General features: G+C 32.8%; 2 protein-coding genes across 9 annotated transcripts; one reads left to right on the top strand and one right to left on the bottom strand.

Moving 5' to 3' along the window:
- Nucleotides 1-1,180: 1,180 nt before the first annotated feature.
- Nucleotides 1,181-7,723, bottom strand: LOC122397224 (protein CIP2A homolog). Its single transcript, XM_043396246.1, has 10 exons — nt 7,618-7,723; nt 6,981-7,202; nt 5,647-6,143; nt 5,392-5,566; nt 4,937-5,272; nt 4,659-4,864; nt 3,805-4,051; nt 1,821-2,051; nt 1,487-1,738; nt 1,181-1,425 (listed from the first exon to the last, which is right to left on the bottom strand). Exons 1-10 carry the CDS (start codon nt 7,717-7,719, stop codon nt 1,198-1,200), a joined length of 2,496 nt encoding a protein of 831 aa, XP_043252181.1. The 5' UTR covers nt 7,720-7,723; the 3' UTR covers nt 1,181-1,197.
- A 1,634-nt stretch (nt 7,724-9,357) lies between these two features.
- Nucleotides 9,358-19,639, top strand: LOC122397225 (ras-related protein Rab-5C). Of its 8 annotated transcripts, none has more exons than XM_043396253.1 (7): nt 9,358-9,993; nt 10,249-10,756; nt 13,025-13,193; nt 15,029-15,180; nt 15,502-15,718; nt 16,036-16,160; nt 18,659-19,639. In XM_043396253.1, the coding sequence occupies exons 3-6, from the start codon at nt 13,031-13,033 to the stop codon at nt 16,146-16,148; spliced, it is 645 nt and encodes a 214-aa protein (XP_043252188.1). In that variant the 5' UTR covers nt 9,358-9,993; nt 10,249-10,756; nt 13,025-13,030; the 3' UTR covers nt 16,149-16,160; nt 18,659-19,639. The 8 variants fall into 8 exon arrangements, with proteins under 8 accessions (XP_043252188.1, XP_043252185.1, XP_043252186.1 ...); XM_043396250.1 differs by having other exon boundaries at nt 10,249-10,782; XM_043396251.1 differs by lacking the exon at nt 10,249-10,756.
- The last annotated feature ends 1,972 nt before the right edge of the window (nt 19,640-21,611 follow it).

Raw genomic sequence — 21,611 nt, 5'->3', positions numbered from 1 at the left:
TGTAATATTTCCTCCTCTTCTTCTTCTTCTGTCTTTTTCAGTATTCAGTAATTGTTTTCGAGTAGTCAGTTCACTAAGAATAATAATAATATATAGTTCTATTTATATAAAGTTAACCAATTGTATTATTATTATAAGTCGAACAATTTTACTTTAATTGTCAATTAACTAGGGAAGCAATTTAATGTAGGTGATTGTACAAATATAGAAGAAAAAGAAGAATAGCTATAACTATTATCACTTTTTTGTATTAAAATATGAAAGCTCTGTGTGAAAATAAATCGTGTATGTCAAACTAAAAATACTTTATACTTCGTAAGTTATTCATAGAAATATAAAATTGATAACGTATTTAAATAATATACGAAAGTAAAAACACCGAACTGATATTTATTGATTGTGCTTCCCTTATGTTACAATTGCACAATAAACTTGAATATATAATAATAATAGGAGCATTCTCATCAATAATTTCTCGGCATTCGCTGAATTAATTTCATTAATGTTACTATCAATATTTCGTCCCAGGCTTTCTGTAACTTCTACAACATATGTCTTCCTTGCTCTTGGGAGCATTGCTTTTGCCTTCGTATCTAGCTCATCCCACAATAATTCAATAGGATTGAGACCCGGTAATTATGGTTGTCACACCATTCTTTTAAGGATACCAGCTTGTTGCTATTCGTCCAAATATCCGTGACACGTTATAAATTTTTTAGATGTGTTTTGGGTCATTATCTTCTTGGAAAATAAATCGTTGAAATCGAGTATAAAAAATTAGACATATGATTCAAAAAAAAAAAAAAGTTAACCACTATATCTCTTCTATCTCTTCACTTGCAAGACCCTTGCAAGAACTTTCTTAAACCCTGCAACTAATGCAAGTAACATTTTCTCGCATTGTTTGCAATAATTAAGATATTTGAGTGGACAATTTAATCATACATTATTACAATTGTTTAATTTAATTTTAATTTTTGGCAAATTCAACCCGAACATTTTCACAGCACATGAGGATTAATATACGCATGTTATGTACATACAAGTACACGTAAATGTCATTTATTTTTTTTTTTTTTTTTTTATATAAAAAAAATATATTTAAAAAACAGTTCGAATAAAAATTTGTTTGTAATATTGCTATAAAAATATGGTTTGATATTCTCAATATATGATTTAGAGTAAAGATGTAATATGTTAGCTTTTGTTTAAATCCTCCTTTTTCTTGGCAGTGATCTCAAAAATCATGTCCCGCATGCGGCTTAGATTCGTCAGTTCTTCTCTCATTTTCTTAAGACTCTCCTCTTTTTCTGCAATACTCTCTTCATATGTATGCACTAATTGTGATAATTGTTGAGTCTTTTGTTGAAGTGCAGAAATGTTTTTTTGATTGGATTGAATTTCCGCGTTTTTCGATTCTATTACCTGTTTAATACCGATCATGAATTAACAACTCCCTCGTAATAATAGATTTATACAAACCTACCTGATCCCTTTTATTAAGTTCTTCTTGCATTGTATGGAGGATTTTGTTCAACTCGTCATTCCTATTAGCCATTTCTCTAGTCCTTGCATCCGCATTTTTACATTCAACTTCCAACTCTTTTATTTTTTTATTTAATTCATCGATCCTATTAATACTGGTTTCTAGTTCGTGCTTATATTGTGAAAGTACTATGTTTAAATGATCAATACTGGCACACTTTTCTGTCACTATTTTTCTCAATGCGTCGATCTCCTATAAATGCGATTTTCAATTCAGTTTCAATATAAATTTCATTTTTTATTACCGTTTCAAATTCGTTATAAAAAATATAAACCTGTTTCTTAATAGCGACTGCTTTTTTACTCTGTTCCTCTGCTTCAGCGAACTTGGCTGCTAACATAGATTTCACTCCTTCCAAACATTGTTGTGTGTCGAACAGCATTTGATGCAATCGAGTCGATTCGGCTACTACTTGTGCAAGTCTGTGTTGTAAACTAGTTCCATGATTGTTTGCTGCCTCTAAACTGGATTGCATAGCCCTTTCAGCGTGTCTCATCGCTGCTAGCTTTCATATTGCAAACCGATAATGAATACGGGATATAGATTGCATTTAGAGTAGGATATATCGTACAAAATAATAGTGACAGTCATTAAATTCTTTTTCATTAAGTAGTCACCGAATCTAACCAGAAAAAATAACGTTTCAATTTCAAGAACAGAGTTTCTTTTTAACCTCGAGTAGGAACCTCGCTTTACATCTATTATTCGGTGAGGAAATCAAAACAAAATATATAAAAGATAATCAAGATACAAAGAATAATCTTATCAATCCAATAGTAATATTTTTACGAAGCCACAATGGAAAAGATAATTTAGGATTGTTAGTCTTCTTATATACAGGGTGGTCGGCCACCCCTGGGAAAAATTTTAATGGGGGATTCTAGAGGCCAAAATAAGACGAAAATCAAGAATACCAATTTGTTGACGGAGGCTTCGTTAAAAAGTTATTAACAATTGAATTCAAAAATTTCAAATCATTCTGGAAAAATTATTTTCGATTGCGGGGGTCAATTACAATCATTTTTGGTTATTACACATACTCCCAAAATCCTACGCATTTTCGAGAAAAAAAAATCGGGAAGGTGCTGAAATTTTTTGGCGAAAAAAAAATTTTTCAAATCGTTCTAAAAAAATGATTCTCGGTTGCGAGGGTCAATTACAATCATTTTTGGTGAATAGACATACTCCCGAAATCTTGTGCATTTTCGAGAAAAAAATTCTGTAAGGGCGGAACTTTAAACGTTAAGAACTATTTAACGAAAACTCCATCAACAAATTGGTATTCCTGATTTTCGTCTTATTTTGGCCTTTGGAATCCCCCATTAAAATTTTTCCCAGCGGTGGCCGAACACCCTGTATATAAAACGAAAGGCCTGACTCACTGACTCATCAACGCCCAGGCTAAGCCCTTGGACATAAAAAGTTGAAGTTTTGCACAGAGGCTTCCTTTATGGTGTATACAAGGAATACGGAAGGATATTCCGAAACTCAACCCCAAAGGGGTGGAAAGGGGTTGCAACGTTTGTATGAGGAATATTTTATTTGTGGTCGGATTTACTTGAAACTTGGTTTTAATGCTCTTTGACATAATTAATCAAACACCTATTTCGGCATTTTAAGAAATTATACCCCTAAAAGGGTGGAAAGGGGTTGCAACGTTTGTACGAGAAATACTTTATTTGTGGTTGGATTTGCTTCAAACTTGACCTTAATGCTTTTTGATATAATTAATCAAACACCTATTTCGGCATTTTAAAAAATTCATCCTCTGAAGGGGTGAAAAGGGGTTGCAACGTTTGTATGGGACATATTTTGTTCGTGATCGGATTTACCTGATACTTGGTCTGAATGCTCATTGATACACTTATTTCGCATTAAAGTTGCCTTATTTTCGTAAATGGATCTAGAAACTTCAAATTTAACATGTAAGTACGTAATTATTATCTTATCACTAGACCGTTGCAATGGTGTAGGTAAATACGCCTAAATATCGGTATGGGTGTCGTTATGAAGGTCTTTTGAAATGTAAGATGGCGGCATGACATAAAATTAAAACTCTATAAAGGTGAATGGGGGCTTCAAAGGTTTTATGGAGAAACAATATCTATTTCCGAGGGAAGTAAACGGTTTCCTGTGCGAGCGACAGCTAGTAATAGATAAAACTCAGAATAAAAATAGAGAAAACAAAAAAAGTAGTGGTAACTCTTTGACCACTTATTCGGTATGAAAAATGGATACTTATTCAAGGAGTACTGTACCTTGTATTCATACAATTCCATTACTGCAGACGTGGTAATATCACCTAGTTGATTTGTCTCGTAAGCTACTTCCAATTTTGTTAAAAACGCGTCGAGCCGTTCTTCTTGCGCGAAAGAGAAAAGTGGCGCCATATCGCTATTTGAAGTGATGGACATCTTGCTTCCAAAATTTGTTACCGCACCAGGAGTACTCTGTACCAATATCAGAGGTTCCAATTGCTTCATACATTCTGCCACCGCGCAAACACTTGTCACACAAAACACATGGGATACAATTTACGTGCAACAGTGAATTTGTCTAGAGTTGGCATTAACAAAGATTTAAATAATATGCTGCCAAAAATATTTGATTTTACAAAAACCGTTTGCAATGGAATTTGTCACTTCTTAACCATTTCTTTTTTGTGAATCCAAACCGAGAATAAAAGGACATACGTTCAACCATTTTGCGCCAATACATTATTACTATTATTAATATTTTTGCGAATTGTATTTAACGTTAAAAATTTATTATTAAGCGAAGACGTATTTTACTTATTCGAAGCACGATAAAAATCGTACAAACTCTTTAACAAGTTATACCCTTTTTTTAGAATTCGTTCAAAAGATGTGATTGAAATCAGCGACCGATTTTTGTGATCTATCTTTAATAAGTTGATGATTAAAAATTCTTTAAAATAAAATATACGAATATAGTATTAGAATTAGAGAAAAATGTAACATGTATGTATACTCATGTTACAGTGTTATGCAGTCAATAATGGAAATACAATAATAACATATTTGATTAGTAATTTCTATTAATATCATTTACACGGTGAAAGATGCTTTGAATGTTTTGCAATAAGACTTACCATTCCTGAGGAAATCCTACAGTCGACGCCAATTGTAAAACTTTTTGTTTAACATCTCCATCGCCAGTGAATAGCGCATGTGCCATTGTCATTTGAATCTGTTTTTTTCGACGCAGTTCAGAATATAACGTTAACCAATTTGAATTATGAGCTGCCAGGTCAGCAGTCAAAGCTAATACGTGGATGCATAGATTTGTAGTAGGATTCTGAAAAGTTTAATAATAGAATTGCATCTATCAAGAAGTTAACATTATCATATGGTGAGAAAAAAAGAATACTTGAATAAAATTTTCTGGAAAATCACCAGCAGTACATGTTTCAGAATCCAACATTGGGCTTAATAATTTACGTATCATATTTTCATTCAAGGACTGCATGACTTTTGCTCTAAGCGGGGCAGTTTTAACCATTTCCTGGAATAATTGCATTAATTCTGCTAGTCTCGTTTCTGTTTCCAAACTCAATTCCTGTGTCCCTTGAATGTCGTTGTTTTTTAAATTTATAATTAGCATCAAAACGGAAGCATCCAATTCTGCCAAAACTTCGGCAGATGTTTTGGTACGTCGTGCATCAATTACAGCTACTCTGATCAACGTTAATGCTTTAGAACACACCTAGTTTAAAAATAATTATTTTGATAAATTTTTATATTTATTATAATAGAACAAACAATTTCTTAACGCCCTCAGAACTAACGACTGGGCGTTCACATGGTTAAAAAATAAAGACATACCTGTTCCACAGGAACCCATGTCATAGCTGTTTTCACGCATAAAGGATACAAGGGTACTAAACTATGTAATTTTAATTTTACTAATGATGATAAAAATTCCATTACAAGAGCGACGCATTCTGGATCCGCATTGTCTTTTAATGTAACCAATACATCTTCCACATCTTTGCCATAACTAATTTGAAGAAAAAAAAAAGTGAAACAGCGTTCCATACAAAATGATACAATTAAAATATAAATTATTGAATAACTCACGATACATATGTAAGTAACACACAGTGAGAATGTTCATTTTGTGAAACATCATTAAAGAAATCTATGACGTGTCTCAGTAGCAAAACGTCCTTTTGTTTCATTGCAGTAATGAGAGTACTGAATGTAACAGCAGCAAAATCCAAGATGTATTTCTCTGAAATGTTTGTATTCGAATGCTCTAGTATAATTAAAAGTTTACAACACTGTACACTGATGTTAACATTGCAATGTTGCAATTTTAACAATGTTCGCATAAATGTCTTTGTATTTATTGTCCTCATCAAGGTATACACTGCTGGAAGATTTTTGTAACAAAGATTTACTAATACACCTAATGAAAGTGCAATAATGTCTTCTTCTTTAGACTGTGTAACCCACTGTGTTAATATTGATATTAAATAAGGTAAATGGGTTTCTTGCCAAGAAATTCTTATGCCGTATGTTAATTCTTGAAGTAACTTTAATACCTGTATTCTTTTCTCGCTTGTTAAATTAGCCTAAAACATATTTATATTTGTAAATAAATATTTCTATATACAGGGTGTTCGGTCAACCCTGGGAAATATTTTAATAGGCGATTCTTCAGGCCAAAATAAGACGAAAGTTAAGAATACCAATTTGTTAATGGAGGTTTCGTTAAAAAGTTATTAACATTTAAAGTTGCGCCCATACTGAATTTTTTTTCTCGGAAATGCGCAAGATTTCGGGGGTATGTCTATTCACCAAAAATGATTGTAATTGACCCCCGCAACCGAAAATAATTTTTCTAGAACGATTTGAAATTTTTTTTTTCGTCGAAAAATTTGGGCACCTAATTAGACTTTCGGTAAGGAATTTTTTTCTCGAAAGTGTGCAGGATTTCGAGGGTATGTGTAATGACCAAAAATGATTTTAATTGACCCCCGCAACCGAAAATAATTTTTTTTTCACCAAAAAATTTCAGCACCTACCCGATTTTTTTACTCGAAAGTGGATGCGATTTCGGAGGTATGCGTATTCACCAAAAATGATTGTAATTGACCCCCGCAATCGAAAATAATTTTTTCGGAAAGATTTGAAATTTTTAAATTTAATTGTTAATATCTTTTTAACGAAGCCTCCATCAACAAATTAGTGTACTTGATTTTCGTCTTATTTTAGCCTCTAGAATCTTTCATTAAAATTTTTCCCAGGGGTGAACGAACACCCTGTATATAAACAGAATTTTAAAACATATTATTTTTAGATTTTTAAAAGTTATACAACCTTTTAATTTTCTGTCATGAAAATAATATAATAAAAACTCAAAATAATATAGTTATGTATTTGTTAATAGAATGTAAATGTATATATACCTCCAATAATCTGGCCAATATAGGTGCAAATTTGTAAATGTGAATGAGAGCTTGTCTTGCAGCAGTATTTCGACAAGCATTTTGTAAAACATCGACCGCACTCCAAATCAAAGTGGTCCTTGATGCCAAAGAATTCATAAGTTCATGCAAACTAACATAGAATTCTGCTGCTATGCTGGTTCCAGGGTCAAATATACTTAAATCCAATGATACGCTTATTACCTTTTAAACATAAGTTTTTGTTATTAAAAGATAATCCTTAATTTTGTCAGTTTATTCTCGTTTTTTCAAACAATGTTCTCAAATCATTATTTGTTATAAACTTTCTATACAATATATTTGACTATATTTATTAAATTGATAGTAATCTTGTTCCAATTACTTCTTTTAGGACAATCTTCTTTATTTGTGAAATATATTAGTAAGATGACATTCTCTGCCTATGTCAGTAATTACTATATAAATCATTAAACTTGTACAACTTCCAATAAACGTAAATCATACAGAATTTTGTATTAATAATGAAAAATATAATGGCAGTGACAATGAGGAGAATCGTAATAATAACATTAAGAATAATATATTGATAACGTAATATATAAATTGAAAATAATATATAAAATTGAGTGAAACTTACACCAAGATTTCGTTGTAACATCGAGGCGGTTGTTTCACTTGGATGTTTAGTGTAATCCAATGCAGTTGATATAAATGTCCTCATAAGCTGATGTTTCTCCATTGTAGTTTGCTCGCGAATAATTTTAAAATTTCGAGCTTTAACAAACGATGTTGGCATTAAAACTAACATAGTATGTGGAGTCAGTGGAGCCCATCGCTTCCCGTACTCGCCACCAGAGGGACCGCTCCTCTTGCAAGCGCTCGACAAACCTTCCATTGATGAATATCCCGGCATCTAACCACGACGACAGCGCTACGTGCCAATGCCGACGGAATCCCGATGTAACACTGATGGCGTGGTGTCGTGTATTTTAGCGGGGAATTTAAGATAAGAACGCGGGTTGGTGCCCGTGGAGCGCAGAACCGCTCTGCTTGTCGGAGTGTGGGAATTTTAATAAAACTAGACAAGAGAACTCTTTTGTTAGGTAAACTTCGTAGTTTATTTTACTGGTCCGAAGGCCGGTTAGAGACACAATGACATAAGAAAAATCGTAGCGTTTCGAAGTCACCTCCGAGGTCCTCGCCGAAGTCGTTGGCCAAATCCTCCTAGTCCTCCCATAGATCCTCGTAGTCCAATCAGGGTGAAGGACGCATCAGATCCAAGCGGTAGGCCGTCCTTCCGATGCACACACGCCCCCGCGAATCGGCGTCTAACTTTCCCTCCGTCTTCGGGTGGTGGTGGGAACTCGGTGGAGTCGCGCTTTTCCGTTACACAGCGGGGTGCCTACGTGGGAAGAGAAAATAGGCTCTGCTCCGAGGATCGAGAGAACAACCCTTGAAGGAAATTTATGACTTCCTTAGCGTCGCCAGCATTTCTGGAGTCGATCGACGCTCCTAAGACTAACAAAAGGACAAGGCCTTTTCAAGAGGTTACGTGACTTACAAGAAACTCGCGATTCGTTTCGGGGTCTGCTAATTGGTGTCCTCTTCCTGTTTTCGAGCTCTACCCAAGATCTTTCCCACGCGTGCCACCAGCATCGCGCATCCTTAACAATATTCTCTCAATCACGCATAACCATCCGCTTTTGAATTTCGCTCCTAATTTACCTATCGATTATTATATTTCTGGGGCTACGTTCGCGTGGTCACGCAACAGTGGTAAGAGTCCGCCGACGGAGATAAAAAGGAATTCCCTAGACTTACCTGGTTGAATTCGCCTCCGATGGTCAGCGCTGTGGCTTCGCGGCAAAGCGGCGCTGCGCGTTGTTGGCGGAATTTTCGAATTCCGTTGGCGGGGTCCGGATTCCAGGTAATCGCTTGTCGGGATCGGGACGCAACATAGAAATTTGTCAAGTGTTATACGAGTACGCACGCGCAAATGTGTTTGCGCGCGAGAATTTGGTTAGGAGAATGAATGAAGTCAGTTTGTTAAATTTGTACATTTTATATTATCCATTTTATAACGATACTTGTGGTTTATGGAATTGTAAATATTTATTAGTTATTGTTTTATTTGTACATATTAATGTTCTTTTGGATTTGTATAATATACAATTTTACGTTAAACCGTTAAAATGTGTTTTCTTTGAACTCTGAATAAATATATAGGATTCCGCCATGTTCTTAGTTGCATTATTGGTGCATTCACATGAAACCTCGGCGACACAAAAATTGGGGGAGTGGACCAACTGTATAAACTGTGGTAGTGGCACCGTTCGCTGGTTCTCATTGAAATGCACCATTTCCAACTCGAGGAAAAAGAAAACGACATTGAAGAAAGGTACTCTCGAAGGATCTTCTGAGATTGAAGTCACTTCGTTGTTTCTTCACGGTTTCACGAACAATACCTGGTAATTGACTGATCTGTTGATCAGCGGTAAATGTTTACGTGCGTGTGATTAGAGTTCGACGTTGTAAATAAAAGTGTTCCAGCACCGTGTGTACTGTTGTCGTGATCCGAGTCTGAATTTCAATCTCTTTTAGTGCAATCGAATTTTTTGCCCTACGATTCGGTCGCATTAGGTTAGAAAGACACCGATATTGTCCGGTTCTACGGGAAAGTGTCGTGCGGAACAATTGTTGTCTCGCAAAAAGTGGCAAAAATATATATTCCTTGAATGAGAAAAAGGGGAGTGTGAATAAACCGACGGAGGTTCGCAGAGTCGTGTATCTCTGCTTGTGTGTACCAACCGGAGCTGTCATAAATGTACACATTCTATATAGATTGCACGATCTATGCTCGGTTAGTGGGCCGATTTACTGGAGACAAGTGATCGTGTCTGACGCGCGGCAGTGAATTGACATTAATCATCGTCGCGCGGTGTTGTGCACCAATCGACCATCTAAAGAACTAGTGCCGCATTTCTATCCGACGGCGAGTTTCCTCACGCAGCAGGTTAAGCCACCGAAGATTCGAGTTTTTCATTTTGTCAGGTGTCCTTATCCTTACTACTCCGATACGCATTTCTAATGATTTTTTTTTCTCATAACCCGTCGTGTGCAAAAGAGTCATGTTTACGATCGGTGTCATCTACGACAAAGACGTAGAATGTGCTTGATAATGTACCTATATTATTCGCCTCTTTACGTGTACCCTATCGCATGGACATCGATAAGATCATATGTATCTTGAGCAAACAATTTTTTTCAGACTGTGCCTTTTCTCTGCCATTCTTTTTGGTCGATAAATTTCTCTGGCTTCCCGAAGAACTCGATATTTTAGATATTGCTGACGTTTCACGGGCGGTGACAAGTAGTCGGAGCCGTAACTATTGTGGCACATCGCTTACTCCCTTTATTCGTCTCTCTTCGTCTCTCTCTTGTTATGCTTCGAGAGAAAGAAAGAGAGCGAGAGAACAGAATGAGAGCGAGTGAAAAAAGGAAAGCCTGCGAATGAGTAACTGAATGCGAAAGAGAGTCGTAGTTTAAACGAGTAACGGAGCGAGGAAGAAGAGGGAGAGTAGGGAAGTAGAAGAGAGAAATTGTACGAGTGCGCCTGCGATAGAGAGAAAAAGAGAGGAGAATTCACGCGCGCGCGCGAGCGCGTACACAGAAAACTCTATCCGTCCTTATCGGTTTCTTTCTTTCGCAGTCCCTATGCACCGCTTTAACGGTTTCTCGTGATTTTTCGATAATGCCATTTCGTCGAAGGTTATGAGGTATTGGTTACATAGATAACTTTCGGGTGAGTTTTCGCAGCATGAGACTTCGATGCAGCTTTGCTTTGTCGAAAGAGTGTGTAAGGTTGGTGATGTACGTTCATGCTTTTCATTCGGTTCTCACTCTTGCAAATGTGTTCCTCTTGTCAACCTGTACCCGGACGGGTTCGCGCAATTTGAACCTGTTTCTTCCTCGTCACCGTGAGTTGTTACGCGATTCCGTGATCGCCATGAAGTTGTTGCGTTTAGCCGTTTTATTACGGTCTTAGATATTCGTTCGCGTTGCCTGTTAAAACTGGCCGTACATTATCATTTAGGGAGCCTGAGTTTTATCAGCCGTAACGTTATTGCAAAACAACACCAGATTCGTCGATTCGCTAAGAGCCCGCTATGTAAATTAATTGGATAATGTAATTAACAGGAGCTAAGCTCTAATGGGCTAAACAGCATATGTTATTATTTCTTGTTGGCTAATCTACGGTACTTTTTGTTAGACACGAAAACTAATCGCGACAAAGCAGATAATGAAATTCCGCATACGTGTTTATTGGAGTAAAGATTTGTTTTTATTTTTTTAAGACACGTTCTATTATCGTTTGTATGTTTCACGAACTGGTGATACAAACACTGTTTAAATCTGTTCATTTTATTTTATTAATGTCATTTTTCTTTTGTATCTCGTTTTTTTTTTTTAATTAATACATGCATGTCATGCTTTTCCATAGGATCTCAATTCTGTATAGTTTCTCGAGCAAGTAAGACTTAATATTGTATGTTATTACATTGAATTTTATAGCCGATTAAATTCTACATGGAATTTTGTGGAGATTGTTTACATATTATGAAACTGTATATTTTGTTAATTCAGACATTTATTATAACTTTAAAAAATATATATTTGCCTGTATGTTTATGTACATTTGTTGCAAAGTATTCCTCTTAGATTTCTTTATATTGCTTTGTGTAATGCACAAGAAGTACATTAATTTTGTACTAAATGTTGCAAATTATTTTCATATTATTTTGGCTAGGAATATTAAAACAATTGCAAGTATTATTTTATTCCTTTTTTATACTTTGTTTTATCGTTATTATTTGTATTATTTCTACATTATTGTTTAATTAAAATAGTTAATTTTGTAATTCTAGAATCACCGGGGTTATTTTGTTGTAATTGTAAAACAAGAATTATATACATTATCCTTTTTTTTTTTTATCATGAAATGTTCTTCTGCCATTGATAAAACTTTATTTGAATTGTCGTGCTATAACATATGTTCCACAGGATACTTTTCCATTTGTTAATATTTGTTTCATTGCAACTTCTCTAGATTATAAAATTATGATAAAAATTTTTGTTTGCATGGTTTGATACATCTTTTATTAGTTTTTATTTCAATAAAGTACCTCATAGCTATTTTCTTTGTTAGGTATGTAAAATCAACTTACAGTTTATAAAAATAATTAATAATTCTTAACATATGCTTATCAATTCAATATGTTTGAATTAAAAACGTTCAGTTAAATGTCGATTGTACGGTATGTAAATGAAATATCTATAAAATGCCTTATCTATTATGCATGGAATTTCAGTATAAATAGACATTTATCTTCTGATTTAGGAGTTTAGACAGAAACGAACAATTTTAACTATTTAACATTCGTGTAATTTTCTAACATCAATTTCGATAATTTACTGTTATTGAATTTAAATATTGTATAAGAAATGTATATTTGTAGAATCTAGTTAAAGATAAAATTCAAAATATGCTACTTTACTTAGATTGAAATTAATATACATTTATTTTTATTTATTGTTAACACATTCGCTACCATCGTTCAGTTGGAAAACCATCAACCACAAACTATGCTACATTTATGGTAATTTTATATAATATAGTGCATGTTTTTACATATGTGCAAGTAAAATATATTAGCGGGCTAACAAAGTATTATATTTTGAATGTGCCATGCATATGACATCGATAAAAACTCATACTTTAGTTACTTGTATGGTAGTGGATTAAAAAAATCATTGTTATCACAAATATGTACAGCTGATATCTATCGTGAGAGTATGTCTCGCACATGTGTAATGCATGGTAGCGAATGTGTTAAGTAATTAATAATATATCAATTGTGTATAATTCGTAAATTTTAAAATTATTTTATATAATATCATTTACTGACAGTAAAAGTAGTATGAATTCATGTTTATTAATACGGCGTACAGATTAAATCAAAACTAATAATTATTGTTATGCTTAGGTGATCATGGCTAATCGGGGTACAGCCCAGAGGCCAAATGGTTCAGCACAAGGGAAAATTTGTCAGTTTAAACTGGTGCTACTTGGAGAATCTGCAGTTGGAAAGTCAAGCCTTGTTTTGAGGTTTGTTAAAGGACAGTTCCATGAGTATCAAGAAAGTACCATTGGAGGTAAGAATTCATGTTTTAATCCCTTTGCGGATGCTAATTAAAATACTATTTGAAGAAAATAAGTAAATATAACTTACTTGAAAACTATTTTTTCTGTACTAAAATGTTTCACAGAAAAGTTGTAGGATATGAAGCGATGCATATGCTGATACGATTAATTTTCGTTATATTGCTTTTTCATTGTGATTTAAAGGTCACATTGCATTTTTTAATCATAATGTACCACTGACAAGAGTATGCAAAACTAAGTAAAAGACTGTAAGGTAATATGGGTCTAAAATCTAATATTTAACTTATGTTCAATGTAGAAGATACTCAAAATGTTGCCTATTCTGATCAACACATGCGCGTACATCCATTGTGTATAGTATAACTACATTGATCATGATAAATTTTCATTGGTATTGAATTATTTATATTAATTATTTACATTTTATTGTTCATATTCTGTACTTTTATGCATATCTTACTTTTCGCAATAACAATGTGAAACTAGTACTGTGTAAGTTATATGCGTAAAAGTAAACTGTGGGGTAGAAATAAATTTGATAATTAACATCTTAATAATGAGATTTGGCAACAGTGAGAAGAGAGATATGATACTCATGTATGGTGTAAACAAAGAGAATTCTGTGATAGCAGAAAGACTATATTAAAAAATATCCAAGTCAAAATCAATCATCATGTATATTTTAAGAGCTCAGTAAAATTCTTAGAAAAACACGTAGCTTTATAAAGAAGTATGAACAACAGAATACTGTAAGAACTGAGAGAAATAATAATATCTTAATTGCTCAAGTTAATGATAGTTCGTATGTTAACACACGTCAAATAGTTTGAAGAACAAAATTAGTAAAACAAATCTTTTACAAATCTTATACTCATAGAAATTTCATCCCACCCATATTTCACTGACGAAGTTACATTTACAAATTTCAGAGAAGTTAATTTAAAAAGGCAGTCAAAAATGCACCACTTTTTAATTTATCGCGTCCACGCTCTTATCAAACAGACTATACATTCTCCTGACTTGACGCCTCTCGTTTATTTCCTTTAGGGACATTTGAGAAACGAAGTCTATCGCGGAAAACCAACAACATTTTGAGCATCTTTTGCATTAAACATAAGTTCAATTAATATCTTATTCATTAATATAATGCTGCCTTATAGTTTTTTACTTAGTTGTTTACTCTTTTCATTAGTAGAGCCAAATTTTATATATTATGATTTTAAACACTCAAAATGACCTTTAAATCTCAATAAAAAAAAATTATATAGAAAAAATTAATCATATCGATCCCACTTCATACTTCATAACATTTGTGTGAAACATTTTTCTATAGAAGAAACAGTTTTTGAGTAAATTAGGTGGTGGGTCATGATGGACCACCCTGTTATACATGCACGCGCGCACACACACATGTTATAATTTATATTTAATGTAGTATACAGAGTGTTCGGAAAAATTTTAATGGGATATTCTAGGGGCGAAAATAAGACGAAAATCAAGAATACCAATTTGTTAATCGAGGCTTCGTTAAAAAGTTATTAACATTTAAAATTCCGCCTGTAGATAGGCAATCTGCGAACAGCTGCGTACGCGTGATAGTGGTTCTCATTCACAAAACTGTAAGACTGTCGATACGTCAGTAAGTAGAGTTTCTCATGCTGAATGTGAACTTAATAACTTTTTAGCAAAGCTTCAATCAACAAATTGGTATTCTTGATTTTCGTCTTATTCTGACCCCTAGAATCCCCCATTAAAATTTTTCCCAGGGGTGGCAGAACACTCTGTATATTTGATTATATTCTATAATTTATCTTAATCTTTGTAGCTGCATTTTTAACACAAACAGTATGTTTGGAAGACACAACTGTCAAATTTGAAATTTGGGACACAGCAGGACAGGAGCGTTATCACAGTCTTGCACCAATGTATTATCGGGGTGCACAGGCTGCCATTGTTGTGTATGACATAACAAATCAGGCAAGTAAACATTGACAAAATTTAATACATAATGTAATTATAAATATAACATTTTAAACGCGTAAAAGATTGTATACGATATTCAAGGTAAATGACCACCTAGGGTAACAGTAAATACACAAATGGTTTTTACAACTATATTTATATCTTGCAGCATGCCCTAATTAACATTTAAATATTCTGAGTTTCATACTTATAAGAATATTGATATGTTGGGATTTTATTTCTTAAATAATGTTTATAAATATTTGTTGGTTTTCATATTGGCATTTAAAACGTATATCTGTTTTTCATTATATAATTTTCTAATTAAAACTGCAGGACACATTTGTACGTGCCCAAACGTGGGTGAAGGAGTTGCAACGACAAGCCAGTCCAAATATAGTTATAGCATTAGCTGGAAATAAAGCGGATCTTGCTAATAAGAGAGTTGTAGAATTTGATGAGGCCCAAACATACGCGGAGGAAAACGGTCTTCTTTTCATGGAAACTTCAGCCAAAACAGCAATGAATGTTAATGACATATTCCTGGCAATCGGTAAGATAATTATTTTTCACAAACGCTTCGTACAAGCGGAAGTTTGATGTTCATCGTTGGTATGGTCATGGAATAAGCGAGCAATCTGTTTAACGGCCATTTTTCTGTTTATATATTACTTCAAGGGGATTTGTTAGTATCTATTAAAAAACTTAAAAACATAAATTACATAAATTTATGCATTACCCACAGCCTCGTACGCGTCGTTAAAGTCGTTTCTGTCGACAGTGTTTGTTTTTCTATTTTTTTAAGAAACAATAAAGTTTTTAAATTTAATTTCCAACAAGGTATGTCCATAAATGCTTTTGCTGTTATAGCTAAAAAACTTCCAAAGAACGAGCAATCGGGAAGCGCAAGTACAAGTGGGCAAGGTCGTCGATTAGTTGAGACAGAAGGACAAAAGGCAGCAACTGGCAATTGTTGCAAGTGATTATCCAAATCTGTACGTGTCAAATATTACGTTGGTATATATTTTTATATTAGTTAAAATTTGTCACGTTTGTGATCAACAATGGTGGGAAACATAATAACAGTTAAGGAGTCACAAAACAATTGATATATGCAGATATGTTATGAGTATAATGTTCAGTATAATAATACATTATGTCTACGTATTTTTATAATGCATCAATATATAAGGAGAAGGGACCGATGATGGTCTTGCAATGACAACAAATTCGATATTAAATAGATTAAAAATTTTCAATTCATGGATACTTTATGCAAAATTTCGTATTAGTATTATGAAATATCTGAGTAGATATTGCTGTAGTATATTTCTTGTTACGTTTAATATTTTTATTGCATGTATTCCTGATTTATTTCGATTTTTATATTTATTAAATAAGTGAAAAGGACACGGGAATATCAAAAGTTGAATCAGTGTCCCTTCAATACATTTTTTATTGATTGTATACAATAATTGAAACTCGAAAGGGAAAAGAAGAATTATGCATAAACAAATTTTTTTTTCTACAAAAAATACATCGCCAGTTCGATGTTATCAGAAGAAGGATCTTACCAATAGTTTGGAGCTCATTTATGAAAACCTACTTAAAACAAAAGTTATACAAGTTGTAAGTAACTTAAGCACATTCGTCTATTATAAATTTGTTTTTGCACAATACTATGATGAATATCTACAAATATCCAATGTTTTGACATTTGGTAGAGTGTTTATTTTGAACAAAAATTAATTATTTATATAAAAATTTTCTTGTATAATTATTGTGTTTCACATGGCTTGGACTAACTATTGCAGTAAATATCATTGCACCGTCTAAGTATTTCATACTTTCTATTTTTATTTGTAAATCTTAAATATAATTCTAAACTCTTATTTGATCACTTGTGCAATTTTTGTAAAAACGTTAGTCATGCATAATATTTCCATTTAATTGAGAGTAATATATAATCAAACTTACAGAATCGAATTAAAAGGAAATACCTTCTCTGTTTTATATGTTACACGTTAAATTCTGCAAGACTCTGCTACGAGGGTAGTGATGCTTGTATTATGCTTATAAATATTATAACTTTTCTTATTATGTTTATTTTTTGTAACTTTAGTTTGATTAATACTTATATAATACTTATTTTTATAATATGAAGTATACAGTTCTTTATTACATACAAGAGAGTAAATGATCCTTGTAATATATTCACAATCTTGTTATTGTAAATCTTAAAATGGCATTAAAGGAAATATTAATTTCTTACTCGACAGTTGAGTCTATTAATTCAATGAGTCCAACTGTAAATACTTCGACAAATACCTTTATCTAGATAGTGTACAACTTAATATAAATATATTTTGAACATTTTTTTTATTATTTTATACATTACATTACTACGTCTCTTGCAATTGTTATTAAAATTCTTCATTTACACTTATAATATTATTAATTTATTTTTTAATCTCGAGGTATCATTTTTAAGTAGCACATTTTTAAAATATGTCTAGCTTTGCACAGTAGTGATATATTTTTGTTAATTAATTTGTTTGCGGTAAATTAAAATCAAAATATAATAGGTTCTTTTGTTACACTTGCATTTTATTTTTGGCCGTTGTCTTTTTTTTATCCAAATGTATGTGCTGAAATTAAAACAAATTAATATTAACAAGAAATTTTTTAATGTAATATACAATTAGTTACTACAGGTTTTTGAATGGCTGATAAATCGAAGTATCCAAGTTCCTATTATTATACTGAAGTATACACGTGTTATTTCTTTTTGCAAATGCATATTAGCTTTGTTTCAAACGCACTATTAGGTAAGTTTACAGTCTGTACTGCTTATAACCACAGTTATTGTAATTAAATTATTTTGATAAATAGTATTGTAAATATTGATCATTGGATCATTAATTCTGTAGTAATTAATAAATATTAAATTATTGATGTTGTAATAGAGTTTATATGTTTAAAATTACGAACTAAAAAGAAATATATAATTATTAAGTTATACTACAGTTTCTTTAATAGGTTTCAAGTAGGTGTGTAATCGTAGATACATGAAAAAAAAAAATCGAAAATGTTTTGGCATTTAGTAACAATCAAATGTACGGTTTTATGATTATTTTTGATTTCGTGATAACGATTTTAAAGAATTATGAAAATTGCATTAAGTTAATTGCAGCCTGAAAACGTAATTCTTTGATTTGAATTATGATTTTAATACTGTGTAAATGTACATATTGAATAAAAAACGCATACTATATATTTATCATACATTTTTATTACAGTACTTTTTTTTTATCGCGTTACTTTGTCTGCTACACATTTTTATTTCTCAGGAAGAACACGTACTTAGTAGTGCGATATTTTTTTCATGAGTTTTTCTCCAATGAGTACATTAATTAAAAAATTATTGTTGTTTTTGTCGATATAATTTATTAACAGAGCACTGTAGGAGACACACTCTACTTTTTGTTTACAGATATGTACCATAATCAACAAATATAAATACACAATGAGTGTGTCCTCAATGAATTTGAATGGATATGAAACAATGGGGAAATGCCACTATATTGGAATGGGAGGTGAACTGTGCAGGACGAACATTTTGCCTGAGTGATTTAAAAAATGCGTGTATTACGTTGCATTCGACGATATATCATCTATTTTGAGTATCAGATCTATCGAAGAGCGAGAGAGAGAGAGAGAAAGAGAGAGAGAGAGAGAGAGAGAGAGAGAGAGAGAGAGCGAGCGAGAGAGATATGGTGAAGCTCCCATTTGTAATTCTAGTAGTAATGGGCGATGTTCGTTATATATATACACATACACACACATACATGCATACATATATATATAAATATATAAATATATAAATACGATTATACTATAAATCATATCTAATAAATATGATTTATATAATAAGTAATGTTAATGGTAATAAGTAATAATAATGTTAATGGTAAATAATAATAACATTAATATTAGTAATGATAATATACATTTAAAACATACAATGTACGATGAACTTTTGGCACGCGAAACGTCTTGTAAGATAGTAGGCCATTTCTGCTGCTATAATTACCTATGTATCTACTTTCTTAGTTTGTAATCATGTATAACAAATTCTTGCTCCGAAATATATTGTATATTAATTTTATTCGATAATTCATGATAAATTATAAATAATTACACAAGAGAAAAAATAAACTTGTGAATATTACTAACGATTTTGTTGCAATGTTCGCTTTCGTGCATAGTTATTTATCACTTTACAAATAAGTCTGTTATTATTGCAATGGAAGGAGCCATTAAATCTGTGTAAAACGATTGCTTAATTTAAGTACATTATCGAATTCATTTATTCGATCTAATCTAACTCTGTTTGAACATTCTATAATGTTAAATATTTATTTCCACGTTGTAATTTAAGGGGAAGTACGTGGAATAAATGATCCATAAAATACGCTCCAATTATTAAATTTTTATTCTGATCACTAATGTAAGTAACTTTTTTTATGGATAATTATATTGTATCTCCTTTTGAGGGTCTCTTGTATACTTGACTCAAGAGAATTTGTATATGTACGCCAGTTTATGTAGATCCTTGCCAACTAAAGAGCATACGATGATTAATTGTCAGTTCAATTTACTCCTATTTTTCGATACGTGCGTCAAGGTGCTTGACAAACGCGCAGAATCATCATGTCGCCAATCGCATAATTAATAAGGCCGGAAACAGACGAGCAACTTTTTCTGTTGCGATATCGCAGCAATTCTATGTTTTTCCTTGTTCTGCAATTAAAACAACGAAGACAGACGCACCTCTCTTTGCGCTAAAGATACGTCTATGGTAGCGGACGACAGGTAGCAGTGACGTCAGCTTACGCATGCACAGAAAGGAATCCCACGAGGGAAAATTCCAGTGCGCATGACCAAAATTCCACGATGTTCATCACTGATTTAGACACCGATTCCCGCTCGAATACTTAGCTTTGACCGCGACCAACGCTGCAAGCGCAACGAAATGCAACAGAATGCGGTAGTAAGATAAATATTTAAGTAATTAACAGATTTTTCTGTCACCATCGACACGACGAGACAGCGAGAAAAGGGATACCAGGAAACGCCATCTGTATCATACAAAAATCTGTCATAAAGCCATTTTTACATTTTCATGCTGCGATCAAGGGAGTCGGTTTAAACTGATTGTTTTCCATATATTTTTTATTCCAACTTACAAGGAACCATCGCGAACGGTCCGGCTTCGATTTTGATGAAACTTTGTACACTTATAAAGCAGCCAAAAATAATCGACACGTATTTTTTTTTAGCTGCGGTAACTCGAGTTTAAGGGGTGAAACCACCCCTTGAAGTTTTGGCTCGAAACGGCTATCTCGAAAACGGAAAGACATACAAAAAAATTGTTAATGGGCGAGGTTGATGGTTTCTTATGTACAATAACATGGTGTTAAAAAATTTAAAAAAATACAATTTGTTTATAACAAAAAAAATTTTATTAACTTAATTTTTCATTTTATTGAAATTTTCATAATGACAAAAAATGACGAGCATTTTATTCCAAATCCATTGGTATGCGATTTTTTAAAATTACCTCTTACAGTTTTGTAGATTTTGATGATTTACATCTTGCGCGCACATCCATTATGGTAGTAGCCGTTCTAACTTTGATTTTAATGAAGCACTGTAGGCTTGCACTAAATCAAAGTTAGAACGGCTACTACCATAATGGATGTGCGCGCAAGATGTAAATCATCAAAATCTGCAAAACTGTAAGAGGCAATTTTAGAATATTACATACCAATGGATTTGGAAAAGTTCGGCCACCCTTGGGAAAAATTTTAATGGGAGATTCTAGAGGCCAAAATAAGACGAAAATCAAGAATATCAATTTGTTGATTGAGCCTTCGTTAAAAAGTTATTAAAAAATTAAATTAAAAAATTTCAAATCCTCCAGGAAAAAATTATTTTCGGTTGCGGGGGCCAATTACAATCATTTTTAGTCAATACATATACCCACGAAATCCTACGCACTTTCGAGAAAAAAATTCCTAATCGAAAATGTAATTTATGGCCAGAAATGTTGTCCGAAAATTTCATGCGGATCTTTAAAATGTCATAACTTCTGAACGGATTGAAGGATTTTAATTTTCAAAAATGCAAACGACGCGTATTTTAATCAAGAATACGTAGACATCGCAAAAATATGCAAAAAGTTGATCCTTGACTCCGCAAAATGAGAAAAACCCCATAAAGATGGTCCAATCTTCAAACAGCCATAATTCCTACAATAGTGAATATATTTCAATGAAACTTTTTTCTGAAGTAGAGCTCATAGGTACCTACAAAAAAGTATTGGCCAACGTTTTTGTAGGGCGTCAAACAAAATTATTAAAAATGAAAAACGAATTTTTAAG

Source organism: Colletes gigas, unplaced genomic scaffold (genome assembly GCF_013123115.1).
Source record: "Colletes gigas isolate AHSC1104 unplaced genomic scaffold, ASM1312311v1 Colletes_gigas_Sc00009, whole genome shotgun sequence".
NCBI lineage: Eukaryota > Metazoa > Arthropoda > Insecta > Hymenoptera > Colletidae > Colletes > Colletes gigas.
This window is presented reverse-complemented; position numbering and strand designations above follow the sequence as displayed.